Source organism: Nothobranchius furzeri, chromosome 2 (genome assembly GCF_043380555.1).
Source record: "Nothobranchius furzeri strain GRZ-AD chromosome 2, NfurGRZ-RIMD1, whole genome shotgun sequence".
Taxonomy (NCBI): Eukaryota; Metazoa; Chordata; class Actinopteri; order Cyprinodontiformes; family Nothobranchiidae; genus Nothobranchius; species Nothobranchius furzeri.
In genome coordinates this window covers 54,399,604-54,421,867 of record NC_091742.1, presented here as the reverse complement: position 1 = coordinate 54,421,867, position 22,264 = coordinate 54,399,604, and the positions used below count along the sequence as shown (strand labels likewise).

Genomic DNA, 22,264 nt, shown 5'->3' with positions numbered 1-22,264 from the left:
TTTGTTTTCTTGGGTTTTATTTTCCAATCTCCCTCTCCTGTCTCTGATCTTCCTGCATCTCCCAGTCATCCAGAAAAACTCCTGCCTGCTTCCTTCTTTTTCATCTCACAAGCAACTTTTTAACTAGCAGATCAAATTGATCTATTAACCGCAAAAAAAGCGGAGTGTGCACCGCGCTGCGCCAGTGACGAGCGCTGCAGCGCGAGCGCGTCCACACGTCATGCTCAAATACAGACAGAACTGACCAGAGAGAAAATGAACGGACACGAACGACTGTGTGTTAATCATATATTTTTTGGTGACGCCACTTAGAAACTTAGAAAATGTTACTGTGGCCGTGTGCAGAACGCAGCTGGAGTTCATGAATAATCAGCAGTCTGCCTGCCGCTCTGCATCTCTGCTCAAAACAATCCCCGCTACGCCGAGTCCATATAAATAATATTATATAGGTAGAAACTGGATCTTTTTTTTTGCTCCTTCTGGATGTGTAAGTTAAGGGCATCAGAGGGGCCTGACGACCTTTAAGGAGAACCAAGTTATCCAACTCTGGATCAGGGCTTGGATCGGGAAGTAAAGCCCGAGTCCCGATCAGTCTGAAACCACGTGATCGGGGCCGATTTCCGATCATGTGATCGGATCGGGACATCCCTATTAGAGACCCTAAGAAGAGCTGTTTCAGTAGAATGAGCTCTACGAAAACCTGACTGGAAGCTATCATAGATGTTATGTTCATCAAGAGCAACTGTGAGTTGTTTAGCCACAACCTTTTCCAAGATCTTGGAGATGAACAGAAGTTTAGAGATGGGTCTGAAGCTGCTATGGAGAGAGGGGTCAAAACTCGGGTTGTTTAAGAAGCGGGTGGATTACAGCTAGGGCTGGGGGATATGGCCTCAAATCTATAATGTGATATAATCTGAAGCATGTGCGGTAACCAGGGTCCGAAATTAAATTTTTTTACTCACCGGCCAAGTTGGCTGGTAGATGATGAAAATCTACCGGCCAAGCATATTTTTTACCGGCCAAAATTCTAAATGATTTAGATCTACCTAAAGCATGTAATTCTATATTATGTTGATTCCAAACAGAGTGACAAAATAATTAAAACATCAATTATTAAGAAAAACGACTCTTTTGTCATTTTTACTATTTATTTATTTATTTTTAGAGATGTTTTTATGAACTCTTTCATTGAAGTCTAGTCAGACTCCTTGTTTTCTCTGTCCATGAAGTCTGGCCTCCTGCTTCTGACACCGTCTTTGTGCCAAAGCATTACAGCCTCATTTGGATCATAGTCCTTGATCTCTGGAGAACACAGCTGCACCATGAGAATATGAAAGTGTGTCAGGGCTAGGGTTGTCACGGTAACCGGTGTAGCAGTAAACCCCGGTAAAAAAGTTGACAATAATAATAACCGTCTTGTATTTAAAAAAAAACTATATTATCTCGGTGGATTACCGTGGCTGCGGTGTAGGCGCGGTGACCCTTACCAGCCACCGTATCATCTGCTTGAAGTTGCCGGCGGCACATGCGCGCTTTGTTGTTTACAACCAAAACTTTCTTGAAGCTAAAGCTGAAATAATGGCCAGAGGAGACGGCAGCACTCGGGACATTTATTATCCCTCAAAGAAGACAAAGTCGGAAGTACGGGCAATTTTTGGATATTTGAAGAATGCCGAGGGCCAGTTGTCTGTGAAAGGCAGCAACGCTACGTGGCCATCATAATGTAGCCATTGTCTCACGACTCCGCCATCTCCATTTCGCCACTTTTCACAAAATCTTCTGGTTGCCACTGGTCCTGGTGGTTTTTCTTCCAGTTCGATGAGTTTTCTTTTGGAAGGCTGGCTGACTCCAGTTAAAAATTGCCACATTTCACCGCTAGTTTTAACACAAAGCTAACTGCTAACTTGATTAACTGATTGAATGGGATAGGTGGAAATGACGTTGGATGCAGCGCTCACGTTTCGCGTACGTTTGTGTACGTTTCATGCAGGCGGGAGGAGTATCAGACATCCATGGAAGATGACTGATAAACAACTAATTTGGTGCAAACATTTACTCGCTATGGGGCAGATAGAGCTCAAAAATTTACTCGCAAAATGGAGCAATTTGCTCGCATTTGGCAAGTGGCGAGTGTTAATTTCGGACCCTGGCGGTAACGATATATATTGCAATATATTTTTTCCTCTGTTTAAACATGTCAAAATGACATGCTTTTAAATATCCTCATGTGGCAAATACATGCCACTTGAGGCATATAGGCCTCCTCCTCCGCCCACTCCATGCTTGCAGTCACTGCCATTCTGTTGCCCCAATGTCAGCAGGGTGCACATCTTAGTGACGTCATGTGTTATCGCGATATCGCGGTATTGCGATATAGCCAAAAACCCTATCATTACCCAATTTTATATCGTTTCTACCTTATATCGTTTATGTTGCCCACCCCTAATTACAGCATTCTTAAAGTAAGCAGGGAACTGACCAGAAACCAGAGACGCATTAATAATGGAGAGCACGCCGGGACCGATGGACTGAAAAGCACTTTTAAACAAAGATGGGGGTAAGATGTCGATTAGTAGTTTATAATACACGGTAGGGCTGGGCGATATAGACCAAAACTTATATCTCTATCGTTTTGCTGAATTTCGATATACGATATATATCTCAATATTTTTCCTCCTGTAAATTATTTACAAGTTAACTCACTTCATGCTGTCTTGAGAAATTGTATACATAAATCAGTAGATTAAATGCATCAAAATGTATTGATTCTTGTCAAACCTTAACTTAGTGCCTATTCTCTACCAGTCTGAGCTTTGGAAACACTGGTACATTTGTCTGTTAACACACACACACACACACACACACACGCACGCACGCACGCACACGCACACACACACACACACACTTGAGAGCTAGAGGTGTATCAAATGTCCCACAGGCACTTTTTAATTATATATTTATAATTCATGTAAAATTACTTAAATTCCATCTAGAGGTGGCCATATCATTTATTTCTTGTCCTGAGAAAAAAAAAACATCTATCATGTTAAGCTAAATGTATGATGAAGTAATTGCATCTACTGAAGATCACATGGGTCATGCACAGTGGAGTTATTAGTTATTAGGGCTGGAGTCTAGAGCTGAAACGATTCCTCGAGTACCTCGAATAATTCGAGTACAAAAAATCCTCGAGTCAAAATTCTCTGCCTCGAGGATTCGTTTAATTCATATTTAATTAATTCATGGCTTTGCAATCGCCCGGGGTAATGTTTCACCCGGACCGAAATAAGTGACGCACATACCCACTGGACTGAATGCACACGCGAGTAGCGAACGTAACTTAACTTTCTCTTAAGCCATGGCGGACAACGTGGACCCCGGTGGAGTGCGAAAAAGACAGAAAATGTCAAAGTTGTGGAACCATTTTTCACATCGTAAGGTGGAAAACGTAGTCCAGTATAAATACTGTAAAATGGATTTAGCCCACCACAACAGCACATCCTCCGTGCTGCAGCACCTGTAAATGTCACTTCTGCAAGCGGACTCGGAGCCTCTACAAGATAATGCATCTTAGCCTGTATTTCTATATATTCTGCAGACGCTGTGCGACTTTTTCGTTTGTAGCACTCAGTTTCAGCTCACACCGTACGTCTGGTAGCAACACGTCGGACTTAAAATGTGCTAAAAAATAGCAGTTTTTACACAACACGTCGGACTTTTTACTGTGTTGTTGATGTCTGTTGTCCCTCGGGGTTTCTGCAGGAGGACACGGGTATTTATGAGTGGCGGAGGAAAACGAAAGAAAGTAAATAAATGTTTTGTGATCAGTATAATTTGACAAAACCACAGCAAACATGCTTTTGGCAATCCTTGTTAGTGTGAGAAAAAAAAGTGTAGAAATTAAAACGGACGTGTGTTAATAGGGAAACAGCCGGCGAGCTGTTTGCGCCGTGAGCGGTTCTGGTTCTGTTTGGACCGCAGCCGCTCGCAGCTATCCTCCTAGTTTTTGTCTGGCTTGCAGGCTAGCAGATTCTCGCACGAGGAGAGAATCGGCTCAGGTTTACTTATTTTTTGCACAGGCATTTGTTTACTGTGAAGTAAAGTTGAAGTGCTGAAGTTATGCAAACTAATTTTGAATAAAACTTGAATAACTGGCAATTGCTTGCTCCTTTTAAGAGGTCTTTCATAATTATAACATGCTATTTGATATCAAATCAAATCACTTTTATTGTCACGTCACATGTGCAGGTACACTGGTACAGTACATGCGAGTGAAATTCTTGTGTGCGAGCTTCACAGCAGCAGAGTTGTGCAAAAATACAGTAATGTAAAAACAAGTAAAATATAAAAATGGCTAATCTAAGTATACAAATGAATAAAGTAAACAATAAGATAAGAGATATAAAATGTACAGTAGGGCTGCAACAACGAATCGATAAATTCGATGAAAATCGATTACTAAAAGCGTTGGCAACGAATTGCGTCATCGATTCGTTGTGTCGCACAACTCTTCCAAAAGCGCCCCCCCCCCCCCCCCTTCCCGAATCCCGCCTGCCGTTGCGCGCAGACCAGAGCAAGTCAGATCAGCGCGAGGTAGAGCCGCAGATCAGCGCGAGGGAGAGCCGGCAGATCAGCGCGAGGGAGAGCCGCAGATCAGCGCGAGGGAGAGCCACAGATCAGCGCGAGTGAGAGCCGGCAGATCAGCGCGAGGGAGAGCCGGCAGATCAGCGCGAGGGAGAGCCGCAGATCAGCACGAGGGAGAGCCGCAGATCAGCGCGAGGGAGAGCCGCAGATCAGCGCGAGTGAGAGCCGGCAGATCAGCGCGAGGGAGAGCCGCAGATCAGCGCGAGGGAGAGCCGCAGATCAGCGCGAGGGAGAGCCGGTAGCGGCAGATCAGCGCGAGGGAGAGCCGGTAGAAGCAGATCAGCGCGAGGGAGAGCCTGCAGACTTGCGCTGCTGCGAACCGGTTCCGCATTGTTGCACAGCGATCCAGGCAGCTGCTTCCAGCGCACGGTCCATTCTCAAAGTGGCGCAACCAAAAAACTATAATTAGCTCACGATCGTTCTCGTCTGCACATGTTCTCTATTTTCTGTCTTATTTGTGCCTGAAGCTCGCTACTGCGGAGCTCATCACCTGTGCTGTGGTGATGTCACCTCACGCAGCATCGAAAACGCGCTCTGCGCTTTTCGGTCAGGAGATCCCTTTGATCTGCTCAAAAGTAACTGATGAGGTGAAAAGGTAAGAATCCAGGCAACAGATTTTCTGGAGAATTAAGAGGAGATGCAGGAAGATGAGAGACAGACAGGACAGGAAAATAGTTCAATAAAAACAAAAAAACAATCAATCAATCAATCAATCAATCAAAGCTTTATTTATAAAGCGCCTTCCGCAACCCTGTCAGGAAGCCCAAAGCGCTGAAAGTGAAACAAAGCGCTGAAAACAAAGTGTTGAAAAGTAAAATGTAGGTAGATTTATCACCACTACACGTTTTTACCTATAAAAAACAATAAGTTATACACATGTCATATTTATACATCTGATACAATTCAGATCACCTTCAAAACTCAGTCACACACCCAGGGCCATTTCAAGACATTTTGGGGGCCAAGGCAAAATGCCCCCCCCCCCCCCCCCCCCCAATAACTGGGCTCCCCAGAAGCCTCTGTGTAATTCATGCCCTCTCCAGTAGTGTTAGTTATATGGTGTTTATAAAAGCCCCTCAGACATTACTGACATGTTCCAATATTATCAGATGAAAAACAAAATTATCAGACATGCTGTCTCATCTGCTGCTTTTATAAACTTGCAAAAAGTAACAAAACCATTTGAAAGCCACTATCTGTGGATTCTCGGAAAGTTTCCATGGAGTGTGTGACTAGTTATTTTTTCATTGATCCTATCGTCTAATCTCACAGCTGAAACAAGCATCCTTAATAATCCGTGCACAGGAAGCGTACCGATGCTGTAGTAAAACAAAAGGTATAATAATTTATTATTAATAAAACCTTGTTGCAGAACTAAAGCAGAAAAATTTGATTTTGCATTAAATACGCTAAATATTTATATATGAATTGTTTTAGAGCCATTTAATTGGCAGAATCTGATATTAATTTAGTTCTTACAAAAAATGGGTCCCAACATGGTTTGTGTGGCGTTGCCATAGTGTGACGTCATAGGCACAGATCCCCTGTCCTCTTGTTTGGAAATGGAAATATGGTCACCCTACATTAAACAAACTGTCCACCCGGGCTTTTGCACTGCACAGAGAAGCTTCGCTGCCTACGACTGAACGTCAGTTGAGAGTCAGTCTCATGCAGACTGACCAATGAAGAGAGGGCCTCAAGTTAAGACCCTCTCCTCATTGGTCAGTCCACACGAGGTGGGTCAAAGGTTACTCTGGGCGGGTTACGTGTTGTCAGGCATTCAAGTATTGAGTATATTTACTGCATATTACAGTAAAATATTCTGTATGTGACCACATTATGGTGATCCTCGGGTCGTGATGATGGAGCCCTTGAATATTGTTGCCCAGGGTACAACAAAGTGTTAATCTGGCCCTGGTTCCGCCGTCACATTCCCGCAGAAACTGGTTGATCACACCGGGGCCAGACTACTAGCATGTGGTTTTACAACCACAATGTCCTCAGAAGCAAAAAAGCTTTTAAAAGGGAGGGAGGAGTTCTAACTGTTGCTGCAGGCGTGTTGTGTGAGAGTGCAGTTATATACTGGTTAATATATTTTTGGGTTCAGTTGCTTTCATGTGGCCTAATGTGAGTCTATTTGGGATCATTGGAATGATCAGCAGCATTTCTTGATGTGACTTTATGGCAGTTGCCCAGGGCATCATCGCAAGGAGGATGGCATTCATTTACTTTTGTTTTATTTGGTATTTTTTCAGTCATTTTTTGGAAATAGTGATCAATTTTGATTAATTCACAGCCTATGTTTAATTACATTTAAAATATATGTCAACAGATGAGATCAAACAAAACAGATGAGAATTGCCCTTAAGCTGTTTAACTTGGACCAAGCATTTTAGGTCACAGATAGATGTAGCTTAGGGTCTCTGTCTATACACCTTATAAGACAATTTAGGTGATGGCATGTTGTTTTTCTGCTATTGAACTGTTTTCTAATAATGTTGTGTTAAATAAAGTGAAGGAAGGAGAGAAATAACGTTTCCCTAGCAGTTTTTAAAAATTTCCCCATGTAATCCGATTAATCGATTAATCGTGTCGAGACCCCATCCGATTAATCGATTATCCAAATAATCGTTTGTTGCAGCCCTAATGTACAGAGGTTGGTATGTGCAAAACAGTGGCATTAATGTACAGTATGGAGCGTGTAATGTTGGAACTTGGTGGAGCTCGCGTTGAGGCAGCCATACTCGGCGCCATCTTGGCTCATCAATATATGATATAAAGGTTTACAAACACTAAAGGGTAATTTATTAGAGTACTCGATTAATCGAAAAAAAGATTAGATAGAGTACTCGATTACAAAAATATTCGATAGCTGCAGCCCTACTGGAGTCTAACAGTATTGGCTCATATCAGCGATTATACTGTAATGGCTCTGAGTCTCTGGTTGCTCTTTTATGAGTATTACTTTCAGGCTACTGTAGCCGTAACCCACGCCTTACAAACTCTTAACTTTTCAACAGAATCGCTCGTAACGGAGTATTTATTAGCATAGCTAACCAGAGCGGAAAAAAACGTAACAACATTTCTCACCCGTTGAGCTCACCTTCAAAATAAAACGTTAACCCTATAGTTTACTATTCTAACCCTGACAATACATTTGAGGTAATTTGGCCACTCCGGCTATCCGTAGACGTTTCCTGATTACACAGGGGAGGGAGGGGTTTGACTCGTCTCTACACACAGGCAGGATGGAAAAACAGAACTCTGTTGGCGTTGAACGTCCCCAAATAATTAAAAACCAGGACGCCAAGTGCAAAGTTTAGAGCAGCACATTTACCCAGAGGCTCTCAGATTGAGCAAACTTGTGAGAATACACGTAATAACTGACTAGAGATGGAGCAACATGTCGCTAGCATAGCGGCTATTCTCTAGCATAGCAGTTTGACCAGTTATATTGATATAAAGATATAAAGTCATCTTATATCCTGTTTAAAAATTATATTGATATTTTAAAAATATCAATATATCACCCAGCCCTAATACACGGTCTTCTCATCATAGTTATTCCAGAGAGCATAGAAGAGGATTAGGAGTACATGGAGCTGGGTTTGTTTCTAACCAGGACTCTAGAAGGCACTATATCAAATACAGGCCCTTTTACCATTTAAATGGAAGCACATTGTGTTGGAGAATGAAGAGGGACAGTCGCCTCAGGAAACTAACTACATCTCGTTAGCTGCTAACATCAACAGGAAGTTACTTGTATTTATAGATGTAGCAACAACAGTAGTTGAGGGCTATTTCATTACCTTTAGCACATGTACGTCACGTATTTTCTCCAACATTACGAACACTAATGATTTATTGTATCCCGCTACATTACAGTGTTAAAATAATGCTCCTCTTCAATGAACAAGTTTCTTACCAAGCCAACAACTTACACACCTCAGCAAGCAAACGTTCTGACCGAGGCAATTTTAAACGGACATGAAACCCCCGTTGTTTGATAAGCTATATGGTCTTGTCTTCGTTTTTAGATGGCACATAACTGATCACTAGAAGCTAATGATGGGTATATCAGAGCAGCTGCACCCTGGGGCAATAGGCGGTACTTTATGCACGACACGATGTGAAAACCAATGTGAATACTCATGAAACAACGCAAGTTTCAACTGGACATGAGGTATGTTCTCAAATATGAATTAACATTGCTGTTTGAATTACAAAATCATATTTGTTCCTTAACTTTCATTTTTCTAATTTTGAAAACAAAACCTTTGTAACAGTTTTGACACACTTGTCCAACAAAGTTATTCTATAGCAATGATTTGCTTTAACAGTAACTAGGGGTGCACCGATTGCAGTTTTTGGCCGATCATCAATCTGAAAAAAAAAAAAAAAAAACTCAAGATCGGGGCCGATAGATCGGTGCACCTCTACAAATGTCAGCCTGAAATATTAGCAGACCGAGATATCGGTCTGCCCCTGGTTAGAACCTGCCACTTTTGATTACGGGGCGGAGACTTGACTTCTCTGCGATTGTTGCCCAACAAGTATACGCATGTTTAGCTCTTCCTAAGTCTGTTCTTGAACACAAGGGGTGTGTCCGAATCCATGGGAAGGATGCTTGTGGGGACGCATTTTGAGGTTGATGACGTCACAGAGTAGCGACGGGTACTGTCCAAAGTCCAAGAATACTCATTCTCGCATCCTCAAATGCGTCCTCGCTCTGCCCACATTTCGAGGATGGGTCTGATGAATCCTCACAGAACAAGGCTATCCTAGCTTTGCGCGCCGGCTGTGGATTTTCAACAGGAAAAGAAAATGGGGAGAGCTACGAAGTTTTAAACGTAAGTTTGTTAAAAACTAGCCGTAGAAACCTAAAAAGCTTAAAACGGTTCTGTTTACAGACATTTGTCGTTTGTATATTTGTTTTATTAAATTAAATTTTTGGCAGAAATCAGCCAGAACGAGTTTGTATCGCGGGTCCCGTAGTTATTCCCGTGTGTGTGTGTGTGTGTGAGTGTGTGTGTGTGTGTGTGTGTGTGTGTGTGTGTGTGTGTGTGTGTGTGTGTGTGTGTAGCGAATTAAACTTGTCATTTGTTTAAAGGACAACAGAGCAAAGAAGTGTTTTTATTAAGCTTAGAGGTGAAGAATGAAGCTGTTTACACACACAACCACAGAAGTTCTGCTGTGAAAAGTAGTTTTACATTCAGGGATTTACACAGCTGACACGTTTTGATGAAGTAAAAATTGTTTGTGTGACGAATATAATTTTTATCTTCTCATGTGGATAAATGTAAAAATGTGTTTATTGCCTTTTTGTCACCTGTGATCTGATTTTCTCTGTTTAAGACTACAGGTGTCCAGGGTCAGGAGAGGCTTTACCTGGTGGTCCTCCTGGGAGAGAGTCCTTCTACTGTCATGTTAATGTTATTTAGCTGTTTGATATTTGAACACATTTATTAAAACAAATACTAACTGATAACTCTTTCTGGTCATTGATTTTATCACCAGTTTCATTATTACAGATGTTTTTGAACATGTCACATGAACAGAAAATGAAAAGATGGTAAGGAGACAAGACTATTTATAATACGTTACACTTATTTACAGATCAAAACCAGTATGGACCAGTTATGTACGGTTAAAGCAGGGATTAACCTGAGTGACTCTTCATGGATCATTTATTTAAACTGAGTGAGCAGGAAGTCTTTAACAGTGCAGCTGGATCTGCAGGAGGATCCAGACGTGGATGGAGGGCTGGAGCAGACCCGTGGCTGGACGTTTCTGGTCAGAGGAACATCATACAGGACAGTCTGCAGAGAGCTTTGGGACGCTTCCTCTCACTGTCCACTCCATCGTCCATCTACAGGGCCTGCTGGGCTGGCTCAGACGACGGCTATTACATCTCTGAATGACTTGCCTGTTAACAGCAGTGGTGGTCTGCTGGTACCTCCTGCAGGACAGAGCACCACTGACCTCCTCCACACACATCTTGCTCAGGCTCATCCTCCAGACCCACAACTTCACCAGCACAGAGGCAGATGTGCAGCACAGTGCATGCTGACCTGTAATAGATTAAAAAAGGTTTTTTTATTGAAAAATGTAAAACAAACCTATAACCTGCAGTACACTGGTTCTGTTCAGTTTAAAGAAAAGCAGCAGGGAATAGTTAAATAAAAACTACAGATAATTACATTTTTAAGACAGATCTAATCATTATTAGGCTTAAGTTGAATAAACAAATGCACAATGAAAACACTTCAATGCTATTTTATTAAAAAGCCTGTTTTTTAAAGCATTTTACCTTCATTTGATGCTAAATAAGAAGTTCTAAGTTCCAGTTTAAATTAGAAAACATCCTGCTGCATTCAACATTTATAATGCATTTGGTTTATATTAATTACCTACATGATAATACTCTGTAGTAATGTGTTGTGTACGTTTAACAAGTTCATTCTGTAGCTTAAAACATACATGAAGCCATCTAAAGTTAACATGCAAGTCCTGAAAGCTTCTAGAATAAACAAAGTTACTTTACCTGAAAACGGTTGTGAACAAACGCTGCTGATGGACGTGAAGTTGCTGCAGCTCCATCTTGGTTTTTGCTAGCTTTAGCCTTTTTCCTTTGCGTGTAGCTGCCGCCACGGCTGTGGTGGGACCTACAGGCCACCGGAGAGGTGAAGGCAAGACTGTCTGAATTCAGAGCCGCTGGGTTCCGGTCTTAGCGGTCTAGACCGGCGAGGACCCGTACTCATAAGCATCCTGCCCGTGGATTCGGACACACCCTCGAGTGATCAGGCATGGAGTGTGTCACATTCAATTGTTCCGAGTGGAAACAATGCATAATCTTACTGTTCCCATTTTTTGTGACACAACATCTGTACAGATGGACGACTCTACGACCGCTCTGCTTTGGCAGATTGTCAACACATTAAAATTCTTCACAAATGACTTTTGTATTCCAAAAATGTGATTGTCAATAGTATTGTAGTATTTTTTAAAGCATATTTCCACTGATTTACTCTGCTAACCAGGCTTTCTGAAGGACAGACTTTTTTTAACTTTATGCTTTTACTGATTTTCCAGTAATGATCTGGGGCCTCATTTATCAAGCTTGCTTACACACAAAACGGGGTCGGAAAACTGCGTAAGCAACTTTCCACGCAAACTTTGGGATTTATGAAAGAAAACTTAGCGGAAAAATGTGTTCAACTTTAAGTTGACTAAGGACCTGGCTTACACACATTTTGGACATGGAGAGCACCTGCAGTGCTGCTGCTGAGAAGATACAATTATGAAATCCTGCAGTATTATCACTTGACACGCACGCATACACACATGCATGCGCGCACGCACACACACACACACAGCCTGAAGCGCAGAATATGGAATGCAGATTATCAGCAGGGGGACAGATTGAAACAGAAAGTCATGCGTCTGTGACAGTGTGTGTGTCCTGTCACTGTGACCTGATTGATCATGCGCCCTGGCTACTTGGATAAGGGAGATCTCTGTTTGGGTGACTAGTTAGCACTAGGGCTGTCATGGTAACTGCAAAAATGAAATATCACAATATGAAGAAACCCACCGCGCTGCATCATGGGCCACCGCGATTACTGAACTTGATTCAACTCAATGATGCATGTTGAGAAGGATGGCTGCACTGGTATCAAAATGAAACGTTACTTTGCTCCTTTGGGAGCGCTGTGGTTTTCAGTACGTCAGCTGCTGCGCAGCCAGGGTCCTTGGCCGAGACAGAGCTGCCACCAGCGGCAAAATAATAATGATAAACGCTCGGAGACCTGCTTCTGCAACCGTCCCGAAGAGAGTTTGAGCCGAGCTGGAGCTCACTCGCTACCTGCAGGAGGAATGCATCCACCCTAAAGAAAACCCCCTGACATGGTGAAGCAACAACTGGGAAGCACTAACACACACGTACTCGCACGCAAGTACGTGTGTGTTAGTGCAACGAGCGCACCATCCGAGAGGGTTTTCAGTGTTGCTGGAAATGTTGCCACCCCTCTCAGATCCTCTCTCAAACCGTATATGGTTAACATGCTGGTTTTGCTTGTGCATAACAAGGACGTGACCGAGCTATAAATCACCGTCATTTGTGTGTGTGACAGTGAAATGATAGTGTGCCCCCCCCCCCCCCCCCCCGCGGTACATGCTTGATTTTAAACAACTAAACAAAATGGGGACTTGTTTCTTATGTTAGATGCTGCAGCCAAATTTGCATTTAAAAGTTTATCCTTCTCCTGAATTTTGTTGTTTTTAAGTTCAGTCGGACTCCGACTGTCGGAGAAACAAACGTTACTGCGATCTGTGTTGTTACTGCCCTTTGATCTGCATTTAGTAAAGTGCTGTAGAAGAAGGCACGGCAATTTTTAACCTTTTTTAAATGTGTAAGCATTATGTTTAGATAGTACTGCAATAAAAAAAAGTGCTGCAATAATATCGCACACCGCAATATTAAGCCACCCTGAATCACCGCAGGGGGAATTCCTCAACCGCGACAGCCCTAGTTAGCACGCGTGACTTTCACCTGGGAGTCTGGGGATCGAATCCTGATCGGATCATTTTTTTATATCCGCCACAGACCTCTCTGAAGAACTCAGCATTGACGGCTTCAGCAACGCTGTGCCACTCCGGGTTTTCTCTTATTTGTTTTGCAAAAGCACTTCCTTTCATTTCTCCACCTCACCCACAGGTACCTCAACTTCTGCTTGTGAAATAGCGCTTCCTTGATCTGCGGTCGTGATCGAAAGCTGCAACAGCCGGCTTATGCATATGCATGAGATCCACAAGGCATTTTGCATTGACTATTTATGGTAGTAAGTGGGTGTGGTGAGGGGGGGATGTGACTAAAAGGCAGCTGAGAAACATTCTCGTTAGTCTCCGATTTATGAAGCGGAGACTGCGTGCAGCTGTGCGTACTCCATGTTTGATAGATCACAAACCTACTTGGTGTAAGTACTTTTTTGCTGTGCTTAAGTACGGTTTTAGTAAGGATTCTACGCCATGTTTGATAAATGAGACCCCAGCTCCATTACACAACCGGACAGAAGCGATGTCGAGAAGAAAGTACCTACAGTTGATTTCAAAGTCATGTCTTTAAGATGTATAGTACATTTTTCTGCATTTGGCAAGCGACATGTCCCACCAGCTTTGCCAAAATCCTAAAGAAAAGTCATCCCGTTTGGATTTGAGCTTGACTTTGCAGCTTCTTTGGCACAGGTCCTGGTGCTGCCATCCAACAGGGACAAAAAGGAGGGCTGAAAACCCCATCCAAGAACACAATGCGCTTAGCTAAAGCCCTGGGGGTCTCTCAGGGTGAGCAAACCACAAACAAGAACTCCTCTGCAGGAAAACGCACAGGAAAAGAAATAAAAGGGTTCATTAATAGAGAAGAGGAGAGACAGGAGAAGGTAAGGAGGAAGATGAGAGGAAGGGAGAAGGCATGGAAATAAAGGGCCCAAGTGTTGAAGGAAGAGGGGGGACAAAACCCTGGCTTCAGTCCTGAAAGAAAAGAAAAGGATTTCACCAGATGATGGACTAAAGAAGGGAGGGAGGGATGAGGATTAGGGCAGAGAAAAGCAGAAGGGACAGGCAATGCCTCCCATTGTAAAGATGATGTTTCTGGGAAATGCCACAGCCTCGTTCACCACAATGCAGCTCCAGATTAATGATCAATGGAAAAATAGCTCATTCTAATAGCTGTTCTAAAGCCTTTTTACAGATGTTCGTGTTTCAATAATCCTCATTTTGCATGAAAAGCCCATCTAAAGAAAGCATCAAGCTCAGCAGCTCACCCGAAGTCTTGGTCCATAGACTTGAAGAAGAATTTGTAGTTCGGCTTGTTCAAAACCTGCTTAAAATCCAGCAAAGTGATGTTTTCAGCATCTATGGGGATCTTCACCAAGTACGGCGTCTCCTCCTCGTCGATGTGATAGATAATTTTGGTTTCCGCCATCTTTCCGAAGCTGGAAGTTCTCCCAGGGAGACGGGCAAGGATGAGGCGAGGTAGCGAGAACTTTGTTGGGGGACTGTTTTAGCTAGCAGGGCGAAGCGATGAAACGGCTACTCGCTGAGATTTTTTTTTCTTCGTCCGAGCCGAACAGCGCGTAAAAAAAGTTACAATCCCAGCTCAAAAGATCGCTGTCCGACTTCACATGAGTTTTAATCCGCATTCCCTCTTTCAGTGAGGGGCGAAAAACTGCCGACACGCTACATTCACACGACCGAACTTCCAGCAACTTTTCCCCCAACAAAAACACACAGAGGCGGGGAGGGGGGGTCTGAAAACTTTTCACCGCTTATGCTCTGCGAGCTAACGTAGCGTGTGACGTAATACGTACCCCTACACTTTTACGTGCAGACGCCCCCACCACCTGTATGGCGCTACAAAAGGGTCAAGAATAATATGTACTTAAGAAATTATAATAATACAAGTCAAGTTTTGCGAAATGAATTAATAAATTTGTTAATTAATAAATTTAAGAATAAAAGGGCTTGGCATCACACCTGATTACGCGTTACATTCTGGGATATGCACAGACATGCTGATGGCCTTAGGAGTGTAAAAACAGTGAAAACAAACAGTACTTCAGAAAAAGGAAGTGTTAAACAACATGTTAAAATCACTTAAAGGATGCCGAATATATAGGGATTTATTAAATAACATTTTATTTATATAGCACTTATCACAGGCATAGAATCACAAAGTGCTTCACATAGATCAAAACAAAATAAAACAAAGTCATGAAATCATTATGATCTCAAAACAGAAATGGATCAGAAAAAATCATGTAATAACATTCTAAATTAATTCATAGATAGGTGAAAGATTACAAATTTAAGTTAAAAATAAGAAAATAAAAGATTTAGGTAAAAGCAGCTTTAAATAACAGGGTCTTTAGCTGTTTTTGTCCGGACTGTCTATACAACGTAAGGATAAAGGAAGATCATTCCAAAGTCGAGGTGCAACCCTCTGGAAGGAGCGATCACCTTCACTTTTATATCTGGTCTTTGGAACTTCTAGAAGGTTCTGGTGTGTGGACCTGAGGGCTCGGGTTGGAGCACAAGGTGTTACCAGTTCAGTAATATAGGGAGGAGCTTGACCATGTGGAGTATTGAAAGTTGTAGTCAGGATTCTAAAATGAACTCTAAAGTTAACAGGTAACCAGTGCAGAGACATTAGAATAGGAGTGATGTGAGCTCTTCTGTTTGCTCCAGTTAGGAGCCTCGCTGCAGAGTTCTGGACCAACTGAAGGTGGTCAAGGACTTTTTTGTTAAAACATGTGAAACGTGTGTTACAGTAATCTAGATGGGAGGAGATAAAGGCATGTGTGACAGTATGAACGTCCTGTCACTGTGACCCGATTGATCATGCCCCCTCGCTACTTGGCTAAGGGGATGTACCTTTGGCTGACTGGTTAGCAAGCATTACTTTCACCCGGGAGTCTGGGGATCAAATCCCGCCCGGGCTCTTGTTTCTCCACCTTGCCATATTTGGTGTTGATGGCAGGATCCATGTACTGAGAGGTTGGTCCATGGATTTGAAATTTGTGGCACCCTGCACGGGGATGTGCTTGTGGAAAGAGGGGGTAAGATGTGACAGTAGGAGTGTCATGTCACTGTGACCCGATTGATCATGTGCCCTGGCTACTTGGCAAAGGGGATGTCCCTTTGGCTGACTGGTTAGCGTGCATGACTCCCACCCAGGCCCTTGTTTCTCCACCTTGCCCTGGTATATTAGACACCAACCTTTGCAGTTTGGAGATGTTTCTGAAGTGATAAAAACAGTTTCAGACCAATATTTTTGAGTGGCCTTCAAGAGACATTGATTAGTCAAAAACAAAATCCAATTTCTTTAAGTTTGTCTTGACGGCAGACAATAAATGACCAAGTTTTTGACTTATCAGGGGAACCGTGCTCTCAGGGGCAATGATCAGACCTTCAGTCTTTTCAGTTTAACTGAAGGAAGTTATCTTCTAGTCAGCTGGTGATAGCTGATAGACACTCTAGTAATTCAGACAGTTTATAGAACTCAGAATCCTTGAAGGAGAGTACAGCTGAATACCATCTGCATATAGGTGATAAGAGACATTATGAAAAGAAGCAATTATCTGTCCAAGAGGGTGTATGTACAGTAGAAATGGACCCAAAACAGAGTCTTGGGGTACCCCACAGAACAGATCAGTAGAATCTGTTTCTGTTTCTGTTAGAAAGGTACGACCTAAACCAGTCTAGAACAGTTCCAGAGATCCCCACCGAGTCACCAAGTCTGTTAATTAAGGTGCTGTGATCAACAGTGTCAAAAGCTGCAGAAAGATTTAACAATACTAACACTGTGGAATCCCCATTGTCTGCAGCCATCATGATGTCACTGGAAACTTTAAGCAAAGCTGTTTCAGTTGAATGCTTTTTACCAAAACCAGACTGGAATTTATCAAAATTGTTGTGTAGTTCCAGAAAAGTAACCAGTTGATCTGCCACCACCTTTTCCAATATTTTAGAGATGAAGGGTCATTTAGAAATGGATCTGTAATTTTTAGGCTGAGATGAGTCGGGGACCGGTATGTGGACAAAATCAGCATTATAAACAGTTTGGATCCATATGAAAGACCCTAGACTGAAGCATTGACGATAACTTGTTTCCGCTGCAGCTTAGCACAATGGACATTTTGGGCTAACTTGTTTGTGGTGTGAGTGGATGTAAACGTCCAGATGAGAGATAATTCAATCAACATTGTCATCCCATTGAAGGAGTGTAGCAGGAGAAGTTGTGTTGTGTGTCAGTGCACCCACACTAGCTTAAAGGTATGTGTGTGTGACATTTGTGCATTTGTGGCTGCATTTTTTAAATTTCTACAATAGAAATGATCTTCCATCCATCCATTTGCAGTGTCTTATCTGGAGTCGGGTCATGGGGGCAGCAGCCTAAGCCAAGAGGCCCAGACTTCCCTCTCTTCAGCCACTTGGGCCAGCTCCCAAGGCATTCTCTGGCCAGCCTATGAATGAACTTAATTTTGTTAAGAGTCAGTCTGCATCAGCGGCCTGTGCTTGTGGGCCAATGTTCTACCATTCTGAATTGCAATAGAGGACCACTCAAAATTACTCCGTGGGACAACGCTTTAGATAAACTTTTTTCACTCAAGCACAGAATGGTGAACGTGAGTACCCTACAACGTCCGAGCAAACTTAATTCTTCATTAGGAAAATTCTTACATACTTGTCCTTTTGCGTAGTTTAAAGGTGCATCATGTAGAAATAAAGTAAAAAATAACATCCTGTGGTACAATTTGGTTACTGCAACCACTTTGAACAACTCTGTTGTGAAATTACAGTTGTCGACGCTGCGGCATTAGCTCGCAGGAGACACGGCGCCCCCACACTCACTGATGGTAAACAGTAGTTACGCCCCTCCTTCCTTTGTTTTGAATGGAGAAAAACTGACGATCCCCACAGCCAGCTGGATTTGAAACATGTTTCAGTGTAATCTTCCTTCCAAAATGTCTGAAACATTAGACTCTTTTGGGATTTTCTCACTGTAAAATTCTCTCTATGTTCTTACATACTGCACCTTTAACCGTATGTATGGCGCAATGGACCATTAAAGGGAAAACAATAACAAATAGCATAAAAGAGAAGAGAATAATGATGTTTGGTTTAGGGAAAGAGTCTTGGTATCAGTAAGGCATCAGAAACAAAAAAATTATATTTCAACATTTAGGAAATTAAAAATAAACATACAATTTTCATTTTAAATAAAAAGTTAAGAATTAAACATTTCTAATTTGTACATTTGTAGAAAAAATATGGTGTCCCAGATGTAAATTGAAAAAAGAAAATCATAATGCAAAAAGCCAACGTGCTTGTTTGTGGGCATGATGTCTAAGGACATATGCCCATTTTACCCACTATTTGTTTGTTTTGTTTGTTTTAAACTGGTAGTTGATGAATAAATAGCTGTAGTACAGTAAAAAAAACTATTTCCATTTTAAAGGAAAGGAAGTACTGAAGAAGATTAAAGTAAAACACAAAGTATATGTGCTGAAGTTCAGTTTATTCACAGATTAACCAAGCTGAATTCCAACAGTCAACTTTTAGAGATGCCTGGAGATTATTTTAGTGTTGATTTTCTTTTAATTATGATATTTCGTTGGTATTTCTGGAAGAAGAATAAGAAGTGTAACACAAAGAGCACAGGGATGGTTTCAATTTGGACTTTAAAATCACAATAAAAGTTTAAATAATTACCTATTTCAGTCATGTTTTATTTTTTGCTTGAATTAATTCACTGGTATATTAGAAAACATAACTGTTAATTATTATAATTAGAAAACACGACATATTTCATTAAGTTCGCGTGGCAGATGTTCAGATGGTTCTTTATCACTAGAGGGCGCTCTACGTCTATTCAAAATCACTGGAAAGGTGAAAATAAAAACATCAAGGGCACTGAGGTGTTTTAGGAGATGAAATGACTAGTTAATTTGGATACAGAGTTAGTATCAAATCAAAATAATCCTTCATAAAAACAAGCCGTTTATACCAGTAAAGGCATATGTCTGACTGCATGGGCCTCCATTTGCTTTGAACATGAAATCAGAAACTCTTCTTGAACAAATGTGGTCCAAAGACCACACCCACCACACAGGTGATCACAAACAACACCCAGAAGACAACAGCCAGCAGCTGCACACACAACAGCGTCTTCTTGCTCTGCTGTATGACCCCCTGCTCAGACACCAGGCCCGGCACCGCCCCGTACGGCCTGTCCGGGTGCATCTGCTGCACCCGCAGGCTTACGGTGGGCAGGATGATGAAGCGGCTGTCCCTGCCGTTGCTGTCTAGAGAGAGCACCACTCTCTGAGTGACTGTGGCCAGAGCAGAAGCAGGTGTCTGGACGTCCACCTGGGGCAGCCTGGACAGGATGCGGGAGTTGCAGGGTAGGGTGAGGGCATCCCCGGTTTCTGAAGGGGTCAGGTGGCGACAAAGAGGACAGGGGATGGCTAGTGAGGTGGAGGAGCCACCGGGTTCATGGGTAGTCAGCTGGATCCTCTGGAGGCATTCTGTGCAGAAAACATGGAGGCACTCCAGCATGCGGGGGCATTTGTTGTGCTGGTTGTACTCTTGGTAACAGATGGGACACTCCAGATCGATAGACTCCCCGGAGCTGGGAGCTGCAGCTGGATCCTCCTCCTGGCAAACTGGAGCAACATCCCCCATCACAGAGGGAGGGCGCCTGGATGGCTCTGATCCGAGTCTCAAACTTATGTTTATGTTTATTTATGTTTATTTATTTAGCAGACGCTTTTATCCAAAGCGACTTACAATTTATAACCTATAGGGCATGTTGTGACTTGTAGATGAATCTTTATTTTTTTAATAAACGTCTGTGAAGAGAAAACAAAACAAAAGTTACGAATTAAAGTAATGAAACCGTTTGTATTGCCCCCACCCCCACCCCACCCACACATACACACACACACACACACACACACACACAGCCATTGAAAGGAAGTGATAAGTCACTGGGATTATTTCCCTGCACGTTGGCGTGTGCTTGAGCACGTTCGTGTTCATTTTCTTAGCTCATCTATGAAAGAGGAACACACTCTGTTACAGTTTGACTGACTGGAAAAGAAAAGTAATAAAACACCAGAACAAACAACAAGCAGCAGTCTGTGGTGGGACAAAGGGAAAAGTAAAAGAAATTAAAATAACCTGAATACATTCTGGGATAAAATAAAAATATCATTTCTATTCTAATCTTCTGATTTTGAACTCCTGCATGAGCCAAACTTATGAAGGATCATTTTAATGTTTAGTTATGACTGATGGAGCTCTTGGACATGGCCCTCCACCCAAAACAGACATGAGCAACCAAAAACCACATTCTGCGACTCCAACATGGCTCATGCTGATTACTTTTTGTTTTCTTCCACCTTATCTTCACCAAAGGAAAATAAATATTTGACTGTAAACCAAACAGCCCAGGACTACATCACGCTAACCCCCCACGGGCAAGATGACTGCGACTACACTGTAAGTACGAGAAGTTTGAAATCATTCAAAAATAATCAACAGTAAAAAATATCTGTGCATTTAAGAGCTGACGGCTAGTCTGGGTTGGGGTTTAACGAGGACAACTCCTGTTGCAAAACGCAGCACGACAGCTCCTGAACGTTGCTTAAGATGTTCATTTATTTTATTCTAGTTGAAAGTGAATCAGGTTGCTGCTAACGCCAAAGTTTATTTAAAAACTCAGAAATACGGAACTAAAAAGGATGTAAAGGCTCATAAAAACACTATTGAGAGCAGAGTTGTCATAAGAGAAGAAAATACTTGTTTTATTTTAAGTTTTCCACTTTTTTCAGTTTACTTGTTACAAAATGGTTTTAGTGAAAAGGTCTACAATAATCTACTGTATTTTTAGATTTTGCCGTGCAGCAGCTATCACAGACAAATACCTAACGTAGCTTTTAGTTTTGAAGGTCTAAAGATAGCTACATTTGCTGTTTCAAGCATCTCAGTGGACACCATAATCAGTGGGACTTGGTTGTGGTTGTTTTCTGTCTAGTCACTCATTTTTTATCTCCTTATTATCACATCTGGCAATAAACAGGAACTCGTTGCTCTTAAAGGACGTTTGTTCAGCAGTTTTTGCTTTCTAGATATAATTGTGTGAAAAATAATTAAAACACGTGAATCAAACAATAGAAAAAAAGAGTCAAATGACCCCATAATTGGCTTTTTATAAGTACATAAGTCTAAATACGTAACTTTGTAAATTCTAGTCTTTTGCACCTGGTTGACTCAATACATTGAAATTGAAATTGTGCATACATATCTGAGTGTGTGTGTGTGTACGTGTGTGCACGTGTGTGTGTGTGTGTGTGTGTGTGTGTGTGTGTGTGTGTGTGCGTGTGTGTGCGTGTGTGTGTGTGTGTGTGTGTGTGCGCGCGCGCGTGTGCGTGTGTGTGTGTGTGTGTGCGTGTGTGTGTGTGTGTGTGTGTGTGTGTGTGTGTGTGCGTGTGTGTGCGCGCGTGTGTGTGTGTGTGTGTGTGTAACTGCAACAATAACCGATGGATTAAAAGAGGAAAAGTGAATTTTTAAAAGTATCGGGAAAAAAGTTCAAATGAAAACCTGCGGTAAAAAACAGGAAGTAAGCAACAAAATCAATGGAAAACAAAACAATTCTACGTGTTGCATCTATTACAAGGTCAGCTTGTTCAGCTGTTAAGTTAAAGGTATAGTTCAAATATTTTCAAGCAGGTTTGAAAGGTTATGTTGTAGATAGCTTTCGAACTGATTGACAAGCTAATGGCTAGTCTGACATAGTTTCATCAACTTCAACGTTTGTTGCTGCCTTCTTCAAACAGTCTACAGTGTATTGTAGCAAATTTGCCACGGACCCCCAGTTTGATGCTTCTTGACTTTCTGTGTTACAGTAACATTCATCTTCATTATGGCATTTTAACACGGTTGCTGCAGGACCTGCCATAGGATAGCATTAATGAAATACACTGGATAATCCAGGCCACATCTAAGATACCCCTGATTACACAACAACTTGGTCATTCAACTTCTGCCGTTACACTTAACA

General features: G+C 42.1%; 3 protein-coding genes across 3 annotated transcripts in view; 1 reads left to right on the top strand and 2 right to left on the bottom strand.

Annotated features, from left to right (window-relative positions):
• Positions 1-14,966, bottom strand: part of dvl2 (dishevelled segment polarity protein 2) — a 76,358-nt gene extending 61,392 nt beyond the window's left edge. Inside the window, exon 1 of the mRNA XM_054747776.2 lies at positions 14,463-14,966. Coding sequence (XP_054603751.2) covers positions 14,463-14,623 — 161 coding nt within the window. The 5' untranslated portion in view covers positions 14,624-14,966. The remainder of the gene's footprint in view (positions 1-14,462) is intronic.
• Positions 1-22,264, top strand: part of acap1 (ArfGAP with coiled-coil, ankyrin repeat and PH domains 1) — a 240,043-nt gene that overhangs the window by 22,389 nt on the left and 195,390 nt on the right. The gene's annotated exons all lie outside the window — the stretch shown is intronic.
• Positions 18,544-20,035, bottom strand: si:ch73-335l21.2 (E3 ubiquitin-protein ligase RNF152). Its single transcript, XM_015946624.3, has one exon. The coding sequence runs from the start codon at positions 19,882-19,884 to the stop codon at positions 19,261-19,263; it is 624 nt and encodes a 207-aa protein (XP_015802110.3). The 5' UTR covers positions 19,885-20,035; the 3' UTR covers positions 18,544-19,260.